The 25,892-nt window shown below is 44.2% G+C and overlaps 1 protein-coding gene across 1 annotated transcript in view; it reads left to right on the top strand.

Moving 5' to 3' along the window:
* The first annotated feature begins 329 nt into the window (after positions 1 to 329).
* Positions 330 to 25,892, top strand: part of LOC147436069 (long-chain-fatty-acid--[acyl-carrier-protein] ligase AEE15, chloroplastic-like) — a 96,920-nt gene continuing 71,357 nt past the window's right edge. The window contains exons 1-3 of the mRNA XM_086488964.1: positions 330 to 919; positions 1,236 to 1,436; positions 25,166 to 25,280. Coding sequence (XP_086345090.1) covers positions 725 to 919; positions 1,236 to 1,436; positions 25,166 to 25,280 — 511 coding nt within the window. The 5' untranslated portion in view covers positions 330 to 724. The remainder of the gene's footprint in view (positions 920 to 1,235; positions 1,437 to 25,165; positions 25,281 to 25,892) is intronic.

Here is a 25,892-nt window from a genome sequence, read left to right as displayed (position 1 = left end):
GCCGCCAGGACTGCCGCCCAGAGGCTGCTAGCTCAGTCATGGCCGTCGGCCATGTGTGACGGGCCTAAATTTGCAAATGCAATCGTTGGCAACCTTGCCTGAGTGGAGTGGACACATGGCGTCGTGATAGCGAGCCACGTGTACGTGCAGAGAGGCTTGCGCCTTTACTGGCGAGTCGCGACTTGTTTTCAGAGATGGGTACGTTCTGTGTCGCAATCCCTATTCTGCAGCCAGGTATCTCGCTGCCCATCGAATTTCATCACAGCTTAATCATCCTCTTCATTATGCGCGAAAATAGTCGTTTTCTGAGTTGGTTAGGGCCATCTTTTCACCTTCCTCCGAGTTCTCTCTCTCTCTCTCTCTCTCACACACACACACACACACACACACACACACACACACATGCACCTACGCACACTTTCCCCTCTCTTTTACTTTTCTCCCCCTTGATCTCTCGGGCACGTTTGTCAACTTCCACAATCCACATACGTCTCTCTCTCTCTCTCTCTCTCTCTCTCTCTCTCTCACACACACACACACACACACACACACACACACACACACCATTTTCAGTTCCTGCGCAGACCCCTTCTTCCGGAAAAATTTCTCCTGCCCACTTTAAGACACTATCAACAGACCCAGCTCAAGGGTGCCATTCTCCACGGCTTGACGGTCCTTTTCCTGCTCAGTTTTGTGTGTAATATTCACTAAGGACCTTGCTGTCATGCTGGAAACAACGTCTGCTGTGTTATCGCGACCTCGTGTAAGCGGTGCCGTAGCTGGTGAGGATGTTAGGCTGAGGAAGAGATACATCCATGGACTGCACGTGCTTCCGGATGCAATCATTCATGTAAAGGGCCTCTCTCAATGCAGTCTTCCGCGCTACCATCGCTTTAAACAATTGTACTGCACTCTTCAGGTGTGCTTTTGCTTTTTCATTTATTGTAGTGGGTCATTAGGCTAGAAGAAGCAAGGAACCATGTCAGTGACTAAAGTAATTGTTGAGAACGCAAAAAGCTCAGCTGATGAGCTTATTTTCACTGTTTTTTGGTTGCTGTTTTACAAATTGTTCTAGCCATTCTTCAAGACAGAACTAGATAATCAGCAGAACTTATATTTTTCATTGGCACGTTGGTGTTCAGTATTTGAGGATAGTTCTTTACATGAATTCTTAGTGGTCTCGCAGATGCTGATGCATTTTATTTGGTCTTTTTGGTCGTGTCTACTAATGGTAGCCACTTCAAGAGGTAGAAAAGAAAAGCAGAAAGATTGCTCTAGGGCTTGCGGGGTCTACGGGTCAAGGCAACGGATTGTTTCCATCATCAGAATGGAGGGCCTTACCGGATATCTGGAGGACAGCTGCTGAGAAGTTCGGGGATAGAGTTGCACTTGTGGATCCCCACCATCATCCTTTCACCACAATGACTTATACCCAAGTAAGTATGGTGATCAAAGCTCTTTCATTCACATTATAGTCAAGACATAGTTCTATAAAATGCAACATCAACACTTTCTCCCTTTCCCCTCCCCTCTTCAACCCAAACCACCACCAGCAAAAGAAAGGAAGAAATAGTTTATGTGAGTTTATTTCTTGGGGGGTACCTCAAAACGAGGATACCCAGGAAGAACCATACAAAGGGCATCTAGAGCATTGATTATTCCAGAGCAAAGCAACCACAACATTACAAACATTAGAGAGCCTAGAGAAATTAAGGTAGAGTTCATAATTCTGAACTGAAGTAAATTATTTTCTGAAGCTTAACTTTGAAAAAGACAAAACAGTCTGCATTAAAATATGAAACATAACAAGAGAGTGAGATCTCCAAACTGCCTAATGCATCCAAAACCTGAGTCAGGTATCAAAAGGAAGGTCCGGTAGGACTGTTGGTGACAATTAGAAATGTTAATAGAAAAAATTACTTGGGAAACAAGTTTTGCAAGACAATTGAGAGCTGTTTCTTGTAAGTTGCTAAAGAAGTCACGGTTTCAAAGCCTCTAGTTGGACATTTAGTGTTACTCCAATAGTCACCCCCAAAATCTCAAGGAGAAATTGGTCGACTCTATCCGCTTTGGAGCAATTTGTGACAAAAGAGTGGAGTGGCTCCCCTCTTGTGCAGCACACATCGCACCAGATTCAACCCGCTCATTTGAGGTGCACTTCTGGAATAGATAGAACTAAACCAAAAGTCTCAAGGTAAAACTCTAGTATCCAAGGAGTATTTACCAGGTCCTCCTCCTCCATCCACTTTGCATCAAGAGTTGGATAATCTTGAACTTGACCAAAGATCTGCGGACCAACCTGTCCTTCACTTTCCTTTCTTGTGTGCTAGGATGTGTTCAGGTATAAGAGCCTCCTCTGTTTCTTCTACCTTTGGTTGTTCTCCTAGCTTCTTGTCCTCTGGCACTTCACCCTTGAAAGGTCTCAATAGAGTCACATGAAAAGCATTGTGAAGCACCCAATCACCTTTATTCTTTGCAAGTTGTGTTGATGCTTGTCTACTGCTTTCTTATGACGTTCTTGAGACTTTTGCAAAGCCTCCTTAATTGTAGCACAAGCAGTGGCCAGATCCTGTAAGTAGCGATTTAGGAACATTTTTGCCACCTTGACAATCGCAAATGGTGCCGTCCCCATTGGAGTGTGAATAGTGTTGTTGTAACCAAAGTCCACCAGTGGTAAATACTTCTCCCCTTGAAACTTATTTTCAGAGACATAGCACTTCAAGTCTAATATCACCAAGTTGGTAATCTCTGACCGTCCATCGTTTAGTAGATGATATGAAGAAGAGAATTTAAGTATAGTGCCCACATTTTCACATTGTGCTCTCTGAAACAAATTGGTAGTGCAAGATAAATAGTTGCGCCAAAGGATCGGCCTTCATTGGTATAAAATGAGTTCGTTTTCCACAATTGAAGTGTCTTTTTCTATAGATTGGACACTTGCTCGTCCGTAGCATAAGTCGAGGATCTCGAGAGCATTGAGTAGCTGTTCAAAGAATGTTCCATAAGGTTGCTAAATGCTGGAAGATTTTTTCCTCAGACAATCATGTTGAATTTGTTTGGGTAGACCGCAACAGTATCTTTACATTTGTTGCTATAGAGACACCTTCCGGAAAGAAGCTACATGTAGGTAGGTATCTCAAAATCTCTGGCTATAAGTAGACAAAGTGTCTTTCTCTTTCCTTCTGAGGTGGTTCCATGCAGTCAAGACATCGACTTCGTACTTGGGAGTCAACCAAATAGATGTTAACAACACCCAGTTACGAGGCGCTTTTCCGAGCAGTGAAAGCGTCGACCACCACATTTGTGCTTTCCCTGTAAGATGGGATGTCGCTTCGTAAACCTTGGAAGCTTCTATTAAGTTGCCTCCTGAAAATGCGGTATCAAACTGTTGATTAAAAGATAAATCTCAATGGGTATCCTTGTAGCTCGAAAAAATATCAAACTTGATGCTCTAGCTACCATCTTTAAATTTCTTCTTGCTTTTGCGAGGTTCTATATCGGATCAATTGATTTCTCTTTCTTTCGAATGTCGATCCAAAAGTGGGAGATTTATCATGAGAATTATCCAAGGATTCGTAGAATCATCCTCCTCTGAACGACTAGAGTGTTTCCGAGATTTTCTTTCCTGAGACTTTCGTTTCCTTGATCTTTGTCTCTCTCTTCTTTAATAGAGGTGGAGTTGGAACAAGGACGAGAATCGTCCTTAAAGTGAACACGTCGACAATGTTTCCGTTTGGATCCATACTCCTCAAGGTCTGTGAGAGTGGGTTGTTGATCAAGTATCTAGGAAAAGACTTGGACTTCCATCCTTTTTGTGAATGCTGAAAGCGCTTTATCAGCTTGTTGACTTGGTGCTCCACTACTTTCTCAAACTCCTCTTTGAAAAAAATAGACTTTTTTTTGTTTTCGGGTGAGCTTTAACTTCATTACTGACTTGAGATTAGGGTTAGTAATCAACTGCCATCTCTCGTAAACTTGTGTCAGCGGTTGATCCCGGATGTATTTCTGACAAAGGGGATCCTTTGAATACTTGAGAAGCCAAGTAGTACAAGATTTTATTTGCATTTGCCGCCATAAATGTGCCAGACTCAGATCGAGTCTCATCGAGATGAGCACCTAGCTCTTCTTTGTCAACTTGCCTTTCCTCTTCTGAATTTGGGGTGACTTCGGAAACATCATTTTGAAGTAGTGCCAAGCTACTTCATGTTCCTGATTGGATTCTGTCACCAATAGATGATGTGGCATCACCACCCGGGCAAACTGTACGAACAAACAATACAGGCATGCTGACGTGGCAGAAAGTACGGACATGTTGACGTGGCATTCTGATGTGGCAGGAAGTACGGACTTCCCCGATTTGTGCTGACAAATGGTGATGTGGCAGCCTGTTCGGATTTCTGCAAATTGCGTTGCCAGATTTTGGAGTCAGTTTCTTTTGGGATTATTTTGCTTTTGAGTTTAGAAGCTTTTGGGGCTTTGCTTTTGGGTGTCCCTTGTAAGAATAAATATGCCTAAGGGGCTTCACTCTTAAGGACCTCTGGACGCAGAGTTTGAGAATAGAGGACCCCTCAGGTGTTGTACTTTGCTCGAGCATTAATATAAAAAGAAATACCGAAAGGGGTGCCAGCTTTTGGGGCCAATACCTCTGGGCACGGAATTATGCCGACCTGTGTCGACTCAATTTAAAGTGTGATAAAGTTGTGAAGTATTTTTGAGTGATTCTCTCTTGTGTCGTGCGAGATTTTTGACTTGGAGTGTCCAAGCCTGTGACGGTGGTATCAGAGCAATAGGCGTGTGTTTTTTTCAAAGCATACCGGTTCTATCAAAGAGGAGACATGGCACTTGGGCACAATTTTGGAAATTGTTATTGAAGAATCCTCGTGCCCCGACCCCGGACTTATTGGCCACTCCCACCCTTACTTCATCACACATCGGGTGCACTCCCGTCTTCATCGCTCTGTCTTGCAGGGAATACGCCATAAAGAATCCCAGATTACACATGTCCTCGTGGAGGATCTGATAGAGATAACACCTCTCAGAGATATTACAAGGGAAGGAGATACTTGCTTCAGAACAGATTCTGGAAAGGAAACCGAAAGGGATACTTATATCTTGCTGTCTGTGTGCAGATAACTAGTAGGAGTGAGGAACATGCATATGAAAGCATTTGGAAACATGGAACTGGACCTCGACTCATTTGCAACGAGGTGAACCACTTGCTTAAAATTTTGCTTGTTTTGCAAGTGAGATCGAGAATAAGATGATGACGAATTGGGAGCAACGACAGCTCCGGAGTGAACCTGACCACGATTCGAGATAAGAATCATGAACTTCGAATGAATGATGACGATTCTAGTGCATCAAGATTCCCATATGAATGAGATGAGTAGATACTGTTGTGAGTGCATCAAGAGTTCCTGCGGGATGAGATGGCTAGGATTTAGGTGCATCAAGACTTCTGGACGGATGAGATGACTAGATGATTAAAACACCGTGTTCAGTATGAACTAAGTGTGAATGAAGAAATTTGAAATAGGAATTTTCAAAGATGAATCTGATTTATGTATGAAATTAATGTTTTCAGGAAGAACTTGCTATTTGTGTGCAGATAACAGGATCGAGAATGAGACGATGATGAATTCTGAGCAATGACAGCTCGAGAATGAACCTGATAACGAAAAGAATCATGAATGATTCAAGGGAACTGTCGTGAGCGCATCAAGAGTTCTTGTGGGATGAGATGGCCACACAACTAGAAGTGAATGATTGAACCACTTTGTTCAGTATGAACTCAGTGTGTGATGGATGGATTGGGATCCCTGGAAATGATTACTCGCACATGACAGTGCTCGAGTACGGATGGAATGATTGACCAAATGACTACAGCATTTCGGTCTCGAGAAATCTATAGACATGATCGCAATATGGGATTAGTTAATCCGACATCAGTGAGATACGGGACGGATCTAGATGCGATTACTAATTACGTTGCCAGGAATCATGGTCCTAGATCAGAACGAAATCTATGGACATGATAGCAATATGGGATTAGCTAATCCGACATCAGTGAGGTCCGGTGTGGATCTAGATGCGATGTCTAAATACTTTGCCAGGAATCATGCTCCTAGACTCCGTGATATGATCTGAATCTGAATGTGATGTGATGTGACTGTCGTCTTTGTACAAGTGCTGGATTTGTGTCGTCTAGTGCGTTGGTACTTAGAGTCAATGTCTACTGAACTGGTTTATGGCTTATGTCTGATTTTGCAGGCGTAATCGAGGGTGATTACAATTCTTGCAAGAGGGGGGTATGTCAGGTAGTACGGACTTCCGCGATTTGTGCTGACAAATGGTGACGTGGCAACCTATATGGATTTTCGCAAATTGTGCAGGTTGCTTTTCTGCGAGATTTTGGAGCCAGTTGCTTTTGGGATTATTTTGCTTTTGAGTTTAGAAGCTTTTGGGGCTTTGCTTTTGGGCATCCCTTGTAAGAATAAATAGACCCAAGGGGCCTCACTCTTCAGGGCATCTGGTCGCAGAGTGAGAGAGCAGAGGACCCCTCGGATGTTGTACTTTGCTCAAGCATTAATATAAAAATAAATACCAAAAGGGGGGCCAGCTTTTGGGGCCAATACCTCTGGGCATGAAATTATGCCGAGCCTTGTCGACTCGATTTAAAGTGTGATAAAGTTGCGAAGTATTTTTCAGTGATTCTCTCGTGTGTCGTGCCAGATTTCCGACTTGGGAGTGTCCAAGCCTGTGACAGATTCACTGCTAGAATCCATGGTGTGTGCTGCAAGAAGTTGGATTGAATCCTCCATAGAAGAAGAATCTACTCAAATCTCTGATTCCATTGGAACCGACAAGTGAGGCGGTAAATCCACAACAAACACATGAACAAAACTGAAAATAGATATCACTTGAACTGCATGCAAACAATTTGTAGTCGAAACACGAAGTGGCGGAGTATCACTTCCAGATGCATTGGCCCCCAGTTTGCACCCCTTTCAGTGCTTCTTTTTATATCGATAAGTCATATGAGTACAATTGCTGGGGAGTCATTGTGCAATTGTGCAACCATGCACTAATCTGCAAAAAGTGACCCTCAAGGCACTAATTTATTGGCACTAGGCTCAAAAGCAACTGGTACAAAAAGCTGGCACCCTCAAAAGCAATCCCTTCTATAAACATGCGCTCAAAGACTTAAAATTTCAAGTGCTTGTCAGCATCCGCAATATCTTGAAGAATTTCTACTGGAAAATCCGAAGGCTGCATCGGCATCGTTGCACGGTTGACCACATCAGCACACCGCTCTCTCTCTCTCTCTCTCTCTCTCTCTCTCTCTCTCTCTCTCTCTCTCTTTCTCTGTGCGCGCGTGCCGGTGAGGTGTAGCCACTTCATTATTTTGTGGCACTACTGTTCACTTTCCTTGTGTGCTAGGATCTGCTTAGATATAAGAATCTCCTTGGTTTCTTCTACCTCAGGTTGTTCCTTTGGCTCCCTGTCCTCTGGTCTGTCACCCTTGAAAGTTCGTAGTAATCTCACATGAAAAGCTTTGCGAATTCTCAAGTATCTGGAAACTTACGTTGAAAGAATATGTCGATTTATCTTTTTCGAGACTTGGAAAGGGCCCATAATACTTCATACTAAGATTTGGATAAAGCTTCTCCTTACCCTTCATTTTTTCTAAGTCGTGCCTTCAAGTTGTGAAGATGCTTTTCTGCTACTTGCATGTGCCTTTCTTGAGATTTTTGCATGTTGGTTTGCATACCCCACGGGAGTTGGAGAAGAGGAGAGAAGTGTAGAGCAAAGAGGTAGAGGCTGAGAAGCTGTAACAAACTTGGAGACCCCAAGTCAAGATTCTACCGCGACAGAGCAGAGATTCACTTCAAACTTATTCACAATTTTGTAAGGTGCAGCGGAATGAATGTTTGAACTTTGCTCAAGATGAGTGCTCCAAACTGTGCTCAAGGTTCCTTTTGTTCTTATGGAAGGGAGAGCCTTCCGTTCTAAATGAGAGAATGCTATGATCAGAAACAAAGTGAATGGACACTGTGCGTGCAAGTGTATGAGACTGAGAGATAGAGAGAGAAGAGAGATACGACACCAGAGACGTTGTAAAACCCTCATCCGAAGGCCCCACTCGTCGGCGAGAGTGGTCTGCTTATGATTGCACAAACTGGTACAAACTGTATGCATGAGACTGATGCCAGTCTAGGCTATGCCGACGACGACGACGGGAATGACGACACCGACCTAAGGGCTGAAATCTGCAATCTTTTGTTTGCTGTCCAAAAACGCTACGGGCTGAAATCTGCTGTTGTCGAAAACGCTAAGGAAAACGCTGATTTTGCGTGTCTTTAGGGCTGAAAATCTGCATCTACTGTAGGGCTGAAAACTGATGATCTTTGGGCTGAATCTGCTACTCTTTTAGGGCTGAATCTGCAGGTGCTTCATTGCTGAAAAACGCTGCATGGTTGAGGTCTTACCTTGTAAGGTGTAGCGGAATGATTGTTTGCGCTTTTCTCAAGATGAGTGCTTCGAACTGTTTTCAAGGTTCCTTTTAGTTCTTATGGAAGGTAGAGCCTTCCGTTCTTGATGGAAAATGCTATGAACACAAACAAAGTGTATGGACACTGTGCATGCAAGTGTATGAGAGAGAGAGAGAGAGAGAGAGAGAGAGAGAGAGAGAGAGAGAAGAGAGATACGACACCAGAGACGTTGTAAACCTCCTCCTAAGGCCCCACTCTCTTCGGCGAGAGTGGTCTACTTTTGATTTCACAAAGTGGTACAATGCGTATGCAATGGACTGATGCAACTTGGACTATGCCGATGACGACGACGGTGATGACAACGATGACTTTAGGGCTGAAATCTGGGATCTTCTAATTGCTGAATTTTGGGGCTGTTTCGGTGGCTAAAAATGACTGTTTTGGCTGCGTTTTTATGGGCTGAAATTGGGGGATCTTCTTCAACCACTTAGGCTAAATGTGTTGCGTTTCTATCTACTGAAAATCTGCGTTTTTGACTGCTGCAGATCTGCGTTTTTAGGGCTGATGTCGCTGGCTGAAAACGCTGAGGGTCTGCAGGAGCTTGCTAGCGTTTTTGGGCTGAAAACGTTGAGAACTTGCAGAGGCTGCTAGCGTTAGTAAAAACGCTAGGTAGGGTTGCCGGTAGGGAATGAAACGCCAAGGGGAAAAGCTTTTCTGGCGATGGCCTGCGGGGGGAAAAATGCCAATGATTGGAGGCTTGTTGGCGATGCTAAAACGCTGGGCTGATGGGTGTTGGCGATGAGTTCTTGAAGGTTCCTGCTGAGAAGGTCCTTGTTGAGCGGGGAACTCCTGCTGCCTCTTCTGCCAGAAAGTGCTAACTTGGGTTTGCTTATATATTAACTTAGCAAAATTGCCCTACCTACTTTTGTTGGAAAGTCACTTAAAAATAATAAGTGAAAATACCAAAAATAGGGAAAATAGGCTAAATGCACTGGAAAATTCCCCTGACTGAATCTGATGGATTCTGAAGGGAATACTAATGATCATGCTGTGTGCAACCAGAGGATATGCATCTACACTTAGTGACTGGCATGCACGGTCTACGAATAGACTCACAAAAGTGCCAGATCACTGCTAATCTAGACTTGATTGGACTGACTGAACCGTGATCATGTTGTAGCTTGTCCACGGGGTTGGATGTGTCACGTGACATCCCCTCCTTTTCAAAGTGAGGTACTGGTACCGAACTGTATGGCGTCGAGGGAGATCGCCAATAGCATCCGGAATCCTGGAAGGGACTCTTCGCCGGCCCACTTGGATGTGGGTCGTGCGGTACTTGAACTTCATAAAGGTCTGCAACGCTTGTTTCTTTGGGCCGCGCCGAAAGCGACAGTCTTCTGTGGCTCCTTCAATGCTTCCACTTCTTCTATGGACGTAGGTCCACCTTCAAGAATCTCCGAGGCTGAAAATTCTTGAAACCACTTCCAACACAAAACCATGAACATACCCATTCCATGTAAAGTGAAGGGAAAAAATCTTGTCTTCTCTAAAGACTGTGTATGCAATGTAGATGAACATAGAGACGGAGTAACAACCCGTTCATCAAACACATGCAAACAATGCGATCGAATCTTCCTCCTATGATCTAGAGCTATCAACTGTGGCAAAACACAATGGAAATGCCCACGCTTGGTGCTCATACTGTCATGTGCTCTTTCTACAATTGTGTCATGCCAAGGAAGAGACAAGAAATGTGACTTCCTTGAATGCATACTTTTCAGCTTTTCATGAACCATCCGCATACATTTGTGCTTATCCATGAGAGAAACGTGCTCAACATACAATATGTCATGCCTAGGAAAAGGGATCACATAACGATGCTGACTAAAATACAGGAAACGATCACGAATGAAACACTCGAACAATGCGTGCGTATCAATCATGCGAACACATAATACTTCATGTGAGGGTTCAGTGGACCTAGGCTTGAGAGGCAAGATCGCTTCCTCTTGACTGATCCAATCTACAACGAGGTTAGCTTCGCTAGAAAAAGCATCCACTAACACATCATCCTTGTGAACAATCACATCTTCTTCATGCAACTCATCATGCTTGTGAGAAATCACATCTTGATCATGCAAATTATCATGCTTGTCATTGTCATCCAAATCGTCATGCTTAGCAATATCATTCAAATCATCATGCTTATCTTTGTCATCCAAATCATCATGCTTGTCATTCAAATCATCATGCAAATCATTGTGCTTATCATTGTCAATCAAAACATCATGCAAGTCATTGTCAATCAAATCATCATCATGCTTCACACAATCATGCAAATCCTGTGTATCATGCTTTGGAGAAGAAGAGACTGAGACAGTCTCCTTTCCCCAAATCTCTTGCATCTGTGCCTGAACTTGAGAATAGAGTTGCTAAAACTCTTTGTTGTGGTGGTCGCTCTTTTCTTTGAGGGCTTTGTTCTCGCGATCAAATTCTGCTTGTCTTGCTTTGTTCGCTCGATCAAATTCTGCTTCTCGTGCTTTGGCTTCCGAGCATGCTTGCTCGCTCTTACGCGCTATGGCTGCCATTCTTTCTTGGTACTGGCGCTTTATGGCTGCCATTTCTTCTTCGTCGGCTTTTCTTTCTTCTTCTCGTTCAGCATCTCTTGCTTCGCTTTCTAACTTCCTGTCCATCATCCTCTTGTCAAAAGCCTCCATAGGAGTTAGTGCAATCCTTGTCGTAGATGGTGAAGGGGGAGGGTCGGAAAAACTTCCTGGTGGGGAAAATTCTTCTTCGCCTCTCTCATGCTCATCACCTCCAAGCGAAGTATCCATTTCGCTTCGAGTGATGACCATTCTGAAGTCGTGGGTTCTTGTGGTCTTGGGTTCTTAAGTTAACGAGGAATTTGGGTTCTTGCGGGTCTTGGGGTTCTTGAGGTTCTTGAGGTTTTCTTTCGCTTGCAAATCGTGTTGGAGAAGGATGTTCTCCTCACCCGAGTTCTACTCTTTCCGTGGGCGCACCCCTTGGCGACCTTGCGCTCACACCAAGGTTGCTTTTTCCCACCTAACGTCGATTGGCCGGCCGCTAAGTGCACGGTCCGCTCTCAATGAGTGAAAAGAGACACAAGGGGAGGCTGGACAAGCCCTTCTTTCTTGGGATTCCTGTCACTCTTCAACAAAACACGATTAGGAATCGACACGCCCAAGTAAACTTGGGTTCATGCGACCTCAACAAGCAAAAGAATTCTTGTGGTTCTTGTGGTTCTTTCCTTGAGTGATACAGAATACTATCAAAGCTCTGATACCAATGTTAGGTGCAGCGGAATGATTGTTTGCGCTTTGCTCAAGATGAGTGCTCCGAACTGTGCTCAAGGTTCCTTTTAGTTCTTATGAAAGGTAGAGCCTTCCGTTCTTGATGGAAAATGCTATGAACACAAACAAAGTGTATGGACACTGTGCATGCAAGTGTATGAGACTGAGAGATAGAGAGAGAAGAGAGATACGACAGCAGAGATGTCGTAAAACCCTCCTCCGAAGGCCCCACTCTCGTCGGCGAGAGTGGTCTACTTTTGATTGCACAAAGTGGTACAATGCGTATGCAATGGACTGATGCAACTTGGACTATGCCGACGACGACGACGGTGACGACGACGACGACTTTAGGGCTGAAATCTGGGATCTTCTAATCGCTGAATTTCGGGGCTGTTTCGGTGGCTGAAAATGACTGTTTTGGCTGCGGTTTTTATGGGCTGTTATTGGGGGATCTTCTGCAACCACTTAGGCTAAATCTGCTGCGTTTCTATCTGCTGAAAATCTGCGTTTTTGACTGCTGCAGATCTGCATTTTTAGCACTGAATTTGCTGGCTGAAAACGCTGAGGGTCTGCAGGAGCTTGCTAGCGTTTTTGGGCTGAAAACTCTGAGAACTTGCAGAGGCTGCTAGAGTTAGTAAAAACGCTAGGTAGGGCTGCCGGTAGGGAATGAAAACGCCAAGGGGAAAACCTTTTCTGGCGATGGCCTGCTGGGGGGAAAACGCCAATGATGGGAGGCTTGTTGGCGATGCTAAAACGCTGGGCTGATGGGTGTTGGCGATGAGTTCTTGAAGGTTCCTGCTGAGAAGGTGCCTGTTGAGCGGGGAGCTCCTGCTGCCTCTTCTGCCAGAAAGTGCTAACTTGGGTTTGCTTATATATTAACTTAGCAAAATTGCCCTACCTACTTTTGTTGGAAAGTCACTTAAAAATAATAAGTGAAAATACCAAAAATAGGGAAAATAGGCTAAATGCACTGGAAAATTCCCCTGATTGAATCTGATGGATTCTGAAGGGAATACTGATGATCATGCTGTGTGTACCCAGAGGACATGCATCTACACTTAGTGACTGGGCATGCACGGTCTACGAATAGACTCACAAAAGAGCCAGATCATTGCTAATCTAGACTTGACTGGATTGACTGAACCCTGATCATGTTGTAGCTTGTCCACGAACACATAGGGTTGGATGTGTCACGTGACATACCTGTTGAAAATGTAGGCCAGAAGGGAGGGCGATCTGGCTTTTACTAACGCTAGGCTGAGGGTTACTTGCGGTGAAGATGTGGGATCAAAACGCTAGGCTTGTGGTAGGCTTGTGGTGCCGTCGCCGGAATTTGCAAAGAAAATCGCTGACTGATCTGGTAATGAAAATGCTAGGTCTTGGCTTTTGCTCCAAAAACGCTAGGTCTCTTGGGGGGGTTTCTGCTGAGAAGTTGCGTGTTGAGCGTGGAGCTCCTGTTGCCTCTTTTGCCATTTAGTGCTAGCCTAGGTTTGCTTATATACAAACTTACTCAATTTGCCCTACCTACTTTCCAACAAAAGTCACTTAAAAATAATAAGTGGAAAATGTCAAAAATAGGTAAAATAGGCTAAATGCACTGGAAAATTTCCCTGAAGGATTCTGATGGGAATGCTTATGATCATGCTGTGTGCAACCATAGGATATGCATCTACACTAAGTGACTGGGCAAGCACGGTCTACGAATACTCACAAAAGTGCCAAATCACTTCTAATTTAGACTGATTGGAATGAATTGAACCCTGATCATGTTGTAGCTTGTCCACGGACACATAGGGTTGGATGTGTCACTTGACATCCCCTCTTTTTCAAAGTGAGGTACTGGTACCGAACTGTATGGCGTCGAGGGAGATCGCCAATAGCATCCGGAATCCTGGAAGGGACTCTTCGTCGGCCCACTCTGATGTGTGGGTTGTGCGATACTTGAACTTCGTAATGGTCTGCAACGCTTGCTTCTTTGGGCCGCGCCGAAAGCGACAAAGTCTTCTGAGGCTCCTTTGATACTTCAACTTCGTCGAGAGTCATGCTTCTTTCTTCTTCAAGAATCTCCATGGTTGAAAATTCTTGAAACCATTTCCAACACAAAACCATGAACATACCCATTCCATGTAAAGTGAGTGGAAAAAATCTTGTCGTCCTAATGGACTGTGCATGCAATGTAGATGAACAAATAGACGGAGTGCCAAACCGTTCACCACACACATACAAACAATGAGATCGAATCTTGTCTTTCTGATCTAAAGCAATCAACTGTGGCAATTCACAACGGAAATGCCCATGCTTGGTGCTCATACTTTCTTGTGCTCTTTCTACAACTTTGTCATGCCAAGGAAGAGACATGGAATGTGACTTCCTTGAATGCATACTTTTCAGCTTTTCATGAATAATCTGCATACATTCGTGCTCATTCATGAGTGAAACGTGCTCAACGTACAATATGTCATGCCTAGTAAAAGGGATCACATAAAGACGCTGACTAAAGTACAGGAAACGATCACGAATGAAACATTCGTACAACGGATGCGTATCAATCATGTGAACACATAATACTTCCTGTGAGGGTTCTTTGGACCTAGGCTCGAGAGCCAAGATCAGTTCTTCTTGAGGGGGTTCTTTGGACCTAGGCTCGAGAGCCAAGATCGATCCTTCGTGATTGATCGAATCTGCAACGAGATTAGCTTCGCTAGAAAAAGCATTCACTAACTCATCCTTCTTGTGAACAACCACATCTTCTTTATGCAAATCATCATGCTTGTCATTGTCATCCAAATCATCATGCTCATCATTGTCAATCAAATCATCATCATGCTTCTCATAATCATGCAAATCCTGTGTCATGCTTTGGAGAAGAAGATACTGATAGAGTCTCCTTCTCCTGAATCCTTTCAATCTTGTCCTGCATATTAGCAATGAGAGAGGGAGAATGAACAATGTTCTCTCCACGAATGACAATGGGAGAATCACTTTTGGCATAGAGAGTGAAAGTGTTAGCCTCCCAATCAATGAGAGGGTTAAGATCATGAAACCATTGAATGCCCAAAATCATATCATATCCTGAGAGAGGAGAGACAAAAAATCTTCTACTGAAAGCAACTTGTTGAATTGTAAACAAACCACCAAGACACTCCTGCGTGATGAGAGAGTCCATACCGGCAACAAAGCCAGAGACCTCGAGAGGAGATTTCTGACTAACTTCTAGGCGGGCTCTCTAAACAAGAGAGGGACTGATCACATCATGCATACTACCTGGGTCAAACAATATGACAAAACGCTACCCTGACATATGACCATAACATTTAATGAGAGAATCATCAATGGGAGGGTCAAGAGAAACTTGGGGCACGCTCGTGTTATCAGTAATTGCATTGACAGAGGAAGTGGGTTCTGTGGATTCTTTAGATTGATGCGATTCAAGCTTAGGACATGTTCTTTTTATGTGACCCTTAATGTGACAATGAAAACAACGACCTTTCTTAGAATAAGTGCTTCGCTCTTCCGACGTGATGTATCCTCCTAAAATTCCTTGTGCTACCTTTTCATCTGGAGTGAGCTTAGGTTTAGCAATTGTGTTAGCCTTACGCTTAGGGTCATTGGAAGAATTCTTTTCTAAGAGACTGTTGGAAGATTGGTCAGAAGAGTTACCGTTCTTACCATTCTGAGGGTTTTGAGAAGTCTTCGAGATACTTGTGGAAGTCTTGTTCTCCTTAGGCTTTCCCTTGTTGTGCTTCATCTCCTGTGCGAGAGCAATCGCTACCGCCTTGTTGAGATCGATTGGATCGAGCACCTCGACATCGTACTTGATATACTTGTCCAATCCAAAAAGGAATGCCTCTTTGCGTTCATCATCCAACCTGCGTAATTGGGTATCTAGCTGCAAAGCACGATTCGAAAAAGACATAACCGGCATACCATTTTGCTTGAGAGTGCGCCAATCGTCCTTCAATCGTACGAGGTACTGAGGTGGCATAAACCGCGCCTTGAGCTTGTCTTGGAAATCAGCCCAATTGAAGGAAAGGGGCGTGAATTTGTCGGCTTCCTCTAGGTGCGCGGCTAGCTGTGCCTCTTGCCATGCGTGGTACCAATTGATGGCATCACCGGCAAGGTACATAGCTGTCGTCAAAACCTTGCTATTCCCTGTTTTCTTAGTTGTCGCAAAATAAGCATTAAATTTATGCAACCAAGAATGAATAACCGTAGCATCCATCTTACCATCATACTTACTGAAAGTCAACTTTTCTGTGACTAGATTGTTGGAGTCTGCATCGTGACTTGCGCCACTTGAGGAACTCCCACGATCTTTGGTTGGTTCGGACTTCAAGGTAAGTACTTGTTGAACCAATTCTTGAGTGCGGAGGTCTCTTTGAGCCTCACGCTTGGCCTCCAAGGCCGCTCTTTGAGCTTCCCGTTCCACCTTTCTTTGTGCTTTTCTTTCGTTTCGTTCATCGCGCTCGCGTTCTAAAGCAATGCGATTTGCTTCTTGTTGTGCCTACGCAATTCGATTCGATTCGCTTCTTGTTATGCCAGCGCAAGGCGAGTTGCTTTGCGATTGGCTTCTTGTTGTTGGGCCATCATGTCCAACATCGACTTGACCATCACCTCCATGGAAGTTGGTACAACTCGTGGCGTAGATGGAGAAGGGGGAGGGTCGGAAAAATCTCTTGGTGGGGAGAACTCTTCGTCGCCTCTCTCATGCTCATCACCTGTATGCGAAGTATCCATTCCGCTTCGGGTGATGACCATGCACTGTGATCTTTGGTTCTTAAGTTCAGGTTTTCTTTCGCTTGCAATCTGTGTTGGAGAAGGATCTTCTCTTCACCTGAGTTCTTCTCTTTTCCGCGGGCGCACCCCTTGGCGGCCTTGCGCTCACACCAAGGTTGCTTTTGCCACCTCACCTCGATTGGCCAGCCGCTAAGTGCACGGTCCGCTCTCAATGAGTGAAAAGAGGCACAAGGGGAGGCTGGACAAGCCCTTCTTTCTTGGGTTTCATGTCACTCTTCAAAAACACGATTAGGAATCGACACGCCCAAGTGAACTTGGGTTCGTGCGACCTCAACAAGCAAAAAATAAAATAAAATTATGTGGTTCTTGCGGTTATTTCCTTGAGTGTTACAAAGCACTGGCAAAGCTCTGACACGAATGTTAGGTGCAGCGGAATGATTGTTTGAACTTTGCTCAAGATGAGTGCTCCGAACTGTGCTCAAGGTTCCTTTCGTTCTTATGGAAGGGAGAGCCTTCTGTTCTTAATGAGAGAATGCTATGATCACAAACAAAGTGAATGGACACTGTGCGTGCAAGTGTATGAGACTGAGAGATAGAGAGAGAAGAGAGATACGACACCAGAGACGTAAAACCCTCCTCCGAAGGCCCCACTCTCGTCGGCGAGAGTGGTCTACTTATGATTGCACAAACCGGTACAAACTGTATGCATGAGACTGATGCCGGTCTAGGCTATGTCGACGACGACGACGGGAATGACGACACCGACCTAAGGGCTGAAATCTGCAATCTTTTATCTGCTGTCCAAAAACGCTATGGGCTGAAATCTGCTGTTGCTGAAAACGCTAAGGAAAACGCTGATTTTGCATGTCTGTAGGGCTGAAAATCTGCATCTACTGTAGGTCTGAAAACTGATGATCTTTGGGCTGAATCTGCTACTCTTTTAGGGCTGAATCTGAGGGCTGAATCTGCAGGTGCTTCATTGATGAAAAACGCTGCATGGCTGAGGTCTTACCTGCTGAAAACGCTAGGCCAGAAGGGAGGGTGATCTGGCTTTTACTAACGCTAGGCTAAGGATTACTTGAGGTGAAGATCTGGGATCAAAACGCTAGGCTTGTGGTCTTGCTGTCGCCGGGATCTGCAAAGCAAATCGTTGGCTGATCTGGTGATGAAAACGCTAGGTCTTGGCTTTTGCTCCAAAAACGCTAGGTCTCTTGGGGGGGGTTCCGCTGAGAAGTTGTCTATTGAGCGTGGAGCTTCTGCTGCCTCTTCTGCCATTTAGTGCTAGCCTAGGTTTGCTTATATACAAACTTACTCAATTTGCCCTACTTACTTTCCAACAAAAGTCACTTAAAAATAATAAGTGGAAAATGTCAAAAATAGGTAAAATAGGCTAAATGCACTGGAAAATTCCCTTGAAGGATTCTGATGAGAATGCTTATGATCATGTTGTGTGCAACCAGAGGATATGCATCTACACTAAGTGACTGGGCATACACGGTCTACGAATAGACTCACAAAAGTGCCACCTCACTTCTAATCTAGACTGACTGGACTGAACTGAACCCTGATCATGTTGTAGCTTGTCCACGGACACATAGGGTTGGATGTGTCACGTGACAAATTCACAATAAAGTCGACACGGCCCGACGTAGTTCCGTGCCAACAGGTATTGGTCCCAAAGACTGGTGCCCCTTCCGGTATTTCTTTTTATATTAATCTGTGTGCAAAGTATAAGCGAGTCCCTGGGAACTCACACTCAGCCTCTGCGTCCAGATGCTTTGAGTAATGAGGCCCAAAAGACCTATTTTTTGTTCCATGGGTTGCCCAAAAGCAGAGCCCCAAAAACTCAAACTCAAAAGCTTCAACTCAAAAATATTATGCCTAAAAGCTGCCAAAAGTCAGTCACGTTTATTGTTCCATGGGTTGTCCAAAAGCAGAGCCCCAAAAACTCAAACTCAAAAGCTTCAACTCAAAAACATTATGCCTAAAAGTTGCCAAAAGTCGGCCACGTCAGCATGTCAGCGTGCTTTTCCCACTGGCCTACTGCCACATCAGCGTGTCGGCGCATTTCAGGGGCTGTGTGTGTCTCCGGGGGCCAGCCATGTCACCAGTTTGTGACATACCCCCCTCTTGAAAGAATTGTAATCGCCCTCGATTACGCCCGCAAAACAGATAGAGGCCATAAATTGTCTTAGTAGACATTGACTGTTAGTATCGACACACTAGACACAACACATCTAGCACTTATACAAATCGACAGTCACATCACCGGACATCACAGGACATCACATGACAAATCACATACAAATTCATTCCAAATCTCAGACTTAATCGGCAACGTATGTAGTAATCGCAACTAGATCTAGTCGGGACCTCACAGATGCCTGATTAACTAATTCTTATTGCAATCATGTCTATAGAGATTTATGAGACGGAAATGCTGCAGTCATTTCATCTCTCAATTCCTACACTCAAACAAGTCAAGTACAAAGCAATCATTTTCATTTTCGGGAATTCCAGCTCATAAAGTCACACAACAGAATACTGTCAGCCCATTAGTATCCCTGAAACCCAAAAGGGACATCAATGACTATTCAAATCGGGTAACCCGTTGACAAAGGAGCGGAGTGACTCCCCTCTTGTGCAAACCCGCTGCACTAGATTCACCCATGCTAAATCGAATGCTTCAAGGGAAAGTTTCCAAAATCTGAGGAGTATTTACTAGGTCCTCCTCCTCCATCCACTTCGCATCCAATGCAGGATAGTTCTTGAATTTAACCAAGAACTGCTTAATCACTTTACCTTTAATCTTTTTGTCCTTGTGTGCAAATATTTGTTCTGGAACGAGTATCTCCTCGCTTTCCTCCACTTCGGGTTGCTCATCTGGCTCCCCATCATCGGGCACATCGCCTTTAAAAGGCTTCAATAGACTCACATGAAAAGCATTGGGAATCTTCCAAGTATCGGGCAGCTTCAGTCTAAAGGAGACATCATTTATCTTTTCTTTTATCTGGAAAGGGCCATAGTACCTCATGCTAAGATTTGGAAAAAGCCGCTCTTTTCCCTTTTTCTTCTTAGGCGTGCCTTCTCAAAACGTAAGAGCACCCAATCTTCTTCCTTTAATCGTGACGATGTCGATCTGCTGCCTTTTATGGCAAAAGCAGTGTCCAAGTCCCTCATGTACCGGTCGGTTATAAAATTCTTATCCTGGTTCTGGGAAATGTTCTAATGTACCAGTCGATTCCCTTTTTCCTTTCTTTCCTTGTGCCCTGGGACCAGTGGGTAGCGTCTTTTGCTTCCCTTGTCCATTGGCACGTCAGAGTCAATCATTAAAATCCTAAGACGCACTGTAATCTGATTCTTCTTTCTCTGGAATCCTTTGATGAACTTGCATCTGATTCCCTTAATTCGTCGGAACCCTCTGATTCTCCAGAATCCTGTGATGAGCTATCAACTGGCTCCGTTGATTCATTCTCTTCACTGGCAGACTTTTTCCTTTTTGAGGTGGATACTATCCTGTCCGTCGCATAAGTCAATGAGCCGGCATGCATTCCAAATCGTTGCTTAGTCATGTCCCATAAGTCTCTAAATGGAGTCAGACTTCTGGTTTAAAGCATAGTCTTGAATCTCTTTAGCAAATCATAGCAAAACCGCTCAATCTGGTCTTCAAAAGAATCTTCTGCAAGTATCCCAAAACCTCTGGACAATAGTCATCCAATGTATCTTTCTCAGTCATTTTCAGGTGATGCCAAGGCATGATGACATCTCTTGCATATTCATTGTTCTTTTCAAGTAAGATGCCACCTTTCGCTCCCTAGAATGTTTTGAGAACCACGCTCCAGAGAAGGCGACGTCAAACTGTTGTTCAACTCAAGGGCTCGATGTAACCGGCCTGTTCAATCCAAAAAGGGCGGTAGACTTTACTTCAAACCTTGATTTAGCTTTCACCCATTATTAGTCGTCTATTTTACCTGCGCTATAGTGACACAAGAGAGGGGAATGGGATACAGATGCTAGAATGCACCTGTATGAGAAGACCGACACCAGATTGGCCCCTAACTTAGGCGCCCCTTTCGGTATTTCTTTATTCTTTAAAAGAGGGAATAAATGTTGTGGATCCCTACAAGCTGCCCCGCACAACCTTGGCTGAATTTCAACTGTTCCGGCCTGATTTCGGCAGCATAACTGTACTAGGACCCTTCACAGTCAGTATTCCCACGCATTGACTGACTTTCCCGACGCATACGGGCACTTTGCAAAACCTGGCGAGAATCTGCAGCACGCTGAATTCTCTGTTTTCAGCCCTGAAAATGCGCCAGATCTTCTGTACAGCGGTCCCCTTGCATCCCCGAACCTCCTGGGGGTATTAGGGTCCGTTTAGGGCCAAAACCCTAAACATGCAAAAATACACAGCAGGCTGTAATTTACTGTCTCGGGCTCCGTTTCGCGTGCCGGTCGCATCCTTAGCAAGTCCTCGAGCTCCCGCACCTGTAGGGCTACTTGCCCTTTGAATCGGACGAGATTTCTGGCGTGAAACCTCTCCGAATTCACCTGTACCTGCGGGGGGATTAGCCGCTAGCTAATCCAGTACCTGTGCAAGAGGCTCTTGCCTCGGCAATCGCGCATGAACCCACACAACTGTACATTGGTCAAATGAAGAGCCCACTAGAGGGGCATAACATACTGCCAAAGGGGAGAGAGAGGGCAGTGCGTAGCGTGCAGGGCATCACTCCTGGCACCGCACTGTGCATAAGAGGGAAAGCAAGCACTCCATAGCTCTTAACCTGTGACAAAATCTGAAAATGAGGCTCTCTCCCTCCTAAATTCAGCGCCACTTCTTGTTGCATGAGGCAAGTGCACCAGAAGGTGCCACTTGGCACATTTACAAGCATTTTCCCGTTTCGGGGTTGCCGTCTAAAAATATTCCAACCGGTTGCCCAGTTGACTTCACGGCAGAGTAAGAAAATGTTCCCCTTGTCATTCCGGAGATAATGACGTCAACACATTTTCAGGTCCCAAAATAGCAGTTCCCTAAATTTTAGGAGATGCTGCCATTGTATCTTTCTAGGTCATCCGACCCTCTTTGTACACTGCGGCCACATCCAAAACTGAAATGTAGCCTCTGTAGCAAAGGATTCCACTTTGGCTAGTCAATGACCCCACTTTGGCTAACCATAGTCTTTGTCCAACCTTAGTGCTCTCTTGCCCTCAGGCCTGGACTCCCTCTGGACAATTCCACACTAGCTATGCAATGCAGGGCAGTTAGATTTCGCGAGGGGTGTTTCCAAAAAGTGAAAGTAAATAGATAATAAGAAAGAAATCAACAAAAAGGATAGATAGTAGTCACACGCTGGTGACAGCTCGATGGGTGTCTTGGCCTGACACCCTTACTTGAACTCCTTGGTTTTCTTGTTGATCTAGTCATTGTCAAAAGAGGACGACCTCTCCTCCTTTAAATGGCTAGATGGCCTTCCATGCCTTCTAGACTTTGTTTCAAAAATCTTCTTCAAAAGAATCTTGTCTTGGGTGCTTAGAAATTGAAGAAGCTTCTTAGCACCCTCGAACACTTCAAACGGCGTCTTTCCCGTGTGTCGTTGTAGGCAAACTCCACCAAAGGCAATACTTTTCCCATTTTGTTTTTTGATCTAAAGAAGGAGACTTCAACAAATTCAAACCCATTGAATTGGCTATTTCTGCGGGTGGAACGAGGACGAGAATTGTAACCATGTGCCAATGTTCTCCCAGATTGCCATCCAAAGCAACTAGTAGATCGGGGATCTTTGTCCGAAACAATGGACTCAGACATGCCATATATTCGAACAGTTTTGCCAAAGGATCGAGCTTAACTGTCTTCTTTACAATAGAGCAGTGAGCCTGCTTATTGAATCTGTTAATGACCGTCGAAAGGCCATCCATTGCAATACTTTCCGAGGGGCGGGTGGGAATGGGTAAAGGATGTAGTAATCCCTGTGCCTTATGCCTGTCAAACTTGACCTTCTGGCATACTAAACAATTGCAAACAAAGTCGTCCACATCCTTCTTGAGTCTCTGCCAAAAGAAATAACGTTCCACACCTTGCAAGGTGGTGTCGATGCTGCGGTGAACCGTAAAAGGTGGACAATGGCACTCAGTCAGAACCTTTTCCCTAAACAGTCCTCGTGCCCTAAACACCCTTGACATTGAAAACGAAGTTTGCTAATGATTGGTGCAATGGCAACATCCCGTTTGGGTGCCGCTAGAACTGCCTTCACCTGTGGCCTCAGCCTGTCGGGCGTAATTCCAAATCGAACCGCCAATTCAAGTGAAAAGAAGTTGGCCTTGGCTCCTCCATCAAAGAAAATGAGGGATTCTTGATCTTTCACTTTGCCCCAAGTGCGACAAAGTTTTGTACTTTCGTTCATCTAATTTGGGTCGGGCCCCACGCAATGTGGTACCAATTCTGCTTTCATCTTTCCTTTTCTTCCGCACTCAGGTGTTGCTTTGTAACTTTCAAATTCATCTTCCGGTGGTCCTTTGGTTCATCTTCTTTTCAAGAGTTCCTGTCCATCTCTTTCTGCGAGTACAGGTTCTGCTTTTTTGCACTCGTCTGTCCTTTCGGCTTTCCTCCTGACCTGAGAAGAGAAGCAATGTCCACACGCCATCTCAAGTAAATCGTATCAATCGGGTAATTCTTCAGGTGTTTCGCCAATCTCGGATCCCTGAAGTACTTAATCAATCTGTACACACATATGCCAATCTGCAGTTGACATTTGTACTCCGTTCTGGCAAACATGTCCATCGATTTTTTTTTTTTTGGCTCAAATCTTCATTCTTTTCTTCAGTTCCCGCGCCGGATTTTCAACTTTTCGTTGCCTTCCCACTGAGAGGTTTCATCTTTGTCAGATTCTTCACGAGAACCCATGTGTAATTTGGGATTCTTTATGGCTTTATGCCCTATAAGACAGAGCGATGAAGACAGGAGCGCGCCCGATGCGCGATGTATGAAGGGTGGGAGTCCCTAATGAGTTCGGGGTCGGGGCACGAAGATTCTTTCCCAAAAGCTGTGTGGGCTGCAAAAAGGATCGGATCCTCCGTAGAAGAAGAATCTTTTTGTGCTCTGATATCATTGTAACAAACTTGGAGACCCCAAGTCAAGATTCTACCACGACACAACAGAGATTCTCTTCAAACTTATTCACAATTCACAATAAAGTCGACACGGCCCGGCGTAGTTCTGTGCCAAGAGGTATTGGCCCCAAAGACTGGCGCCCCTCTCGGTATTTCTTTTTATATTAATCTGTGTGCAAAGCACAAGCGAGTCCCTGGGAACTCACACTCAGACTCTGCGTCCAGATGCTCTGAGTAATGAGGCCCAAAAGACCTATTTATTGTTACAAGGGTTGCCTAAAAGCAGAGCCCTAAAAACTCAAACTCAAAAGCTTCAACTCAAAAACATTATGCCCAAAGCTGCCAAAAGTCAGCAAGCGTAATTTATGGACGTCCGTGCACTGGAACATGTCAGCTCGCAGCGATCCGTACGGCCTGCCAAGTCAGCATGTCAGCGCGTTTTCCGGTGCTTTTCCCGCTGGCCTGCTGCCACGTTAGCCTGTCGGCGCATTTCAGGTGCTGTGTGTGTGTCCAGGGGCCAGCCACGTCACCAATTTGTGACAAAATCAATCGTGCTCAACAATAAGCCAAAAAGAGAAGATTCATTGAATTAAACCAACACTCCGAGATTGCTTGTGCCGAATCCGGAGAAGTTACTCTCACCTTTCAAGTGGGTAAAACTCTCGCGGTGGTCAGTATCTTATCTATCGCGTGCATTCAAGGACTAAATATAAAACCCCTTAGTTGTGAATTTTTCAAAAATAAAAGGGACCCTTTTCCTATTCAATGTGTAATTATTTTTTTCAAGATCATTTTTTCAACACCCTTGTGTATGTGAAAATGTGAGAATCTATAGAATAAAAATATTCCCTTCTGTTGAACCCACGTGATAGACATTTTTTATTGTAGTGACCCCTCTCGAGGGAGAACTTTCAAGACTGGTTTGAGAACATGTTTTTCCTCCATAGTATATACATAGATTAGAAAAAGAGATCTATGCTCTTAAGCAGAATTGTTTTCTCCTCTATGTATGATTCACAGCATATGCGACTATGCTGCATAACTTCTGTAGTATCTACTCTTTTGTTGAAATGGAAGTTGGAACTTCTGCTTGTCCCAGGAGCTGGAGTACTAAGTAGTGTGCTTTAGTCTTTAACTCTTGATATCATAACTAGCAATTGATTGCTACGAGAAATGTTAAGTGTCAATATAGGCTACAACTTACAATATACTATCTAGTATGTTTATATATTTATTTATATTCCCATTTCGCATTACCCATTTTCTTTTGAGCTCCTAAACTCCTTTTCTCTGGTTGCCTGCCCGTTTCTGTTTCTCCATTTCTGAGACTTGTGGCAACTATGGTTACAATGATGATTGTGATGAATTAGCTTTGATTGTACTTGATTAACATCTTATTTGTGGTCAAAGTCTATTTATTTAAGTCTACATTTGATATTCTGATTGCAAATTTTCTATTGGATTTTTATGGAGTATACTAGAGCATTGTGGGATTATCAATGTTTTAATTATTTTCAGCTAAGAAAAGCAATCCTAGAGTTCGCAGAAGGGTTGAGGATCACTGGGATTATGCCAAATGAAAAAGTTGCACTTTTTGCAGAAAACTCATGCAGATGGCTTGTTGCAGATCAAGGTAATTTTGGTGTCTTAAGGTTTTATTGTGCCAGTAATTATCCCTATTTTTTGGGTTTAGAAAGAAGATTTTTGTTTGATGTTGTTATGCATAAATTTGCCATTTTGATCATTCAAGAGCCATGCATTTGGAAAGTGTGCAGAACTATTGAAGCATTGGTCATCTTCCAAGCTAAATGGCGTAGGAGCTTCTTTAAGACACTAAAATTGAATGATGGGAAAATGATCGCATTGATTCTTCTATAAGCTTGGCTTGAAGATATGCTTCCATGATGGCTACTACAAGAGGGGGCCACTGTATATACCCTGAGGCATCTTGTTAGGTGTCTGATGATATTTTTGGCCTACATAAGGCCTTATTAAAGCACGGAATGCTTGTGAGCAATTGTGGACTGTTGGATAAAGCTTGTTGATTACTGCCACATGGCCACATGGCAACGACATGATGTCAAACGTGTTTTCATCCTGTTTCTTGTAAGAGGGCATCAACTAAGGATCGTCTTATGTATATGTAGGCTACTGTGAGAGATAGTCGACATTAGTTTTTCTAATTCTATAGAGAGGGGCATTGAGTGGTGGGTCACACACACTCTTTCTCATCCTTTTATGTAGG

This window comes from Adiantum capillus-veneris, chromosome 18, assembly GCF_014529385.1.
Source record: "Adiantum capillus-veneris isolate H3 chromosome 18, ASM1452938v2, whole genome shotgun sequence".
In the NCBI taxonomy this organism is placed as follows: domain Eukaryota; kingdom Viridiplantae; phylum Streptophyta; class Polypodiopsida; order Polypodiales; family Pteridaceae; genus Adiantum; species Adiantum capillus-veneris.
Note: the sequence above shows the minus strand (reverse complement) of the source record. Positions and strands in the feature narration are given on the sequence as shown.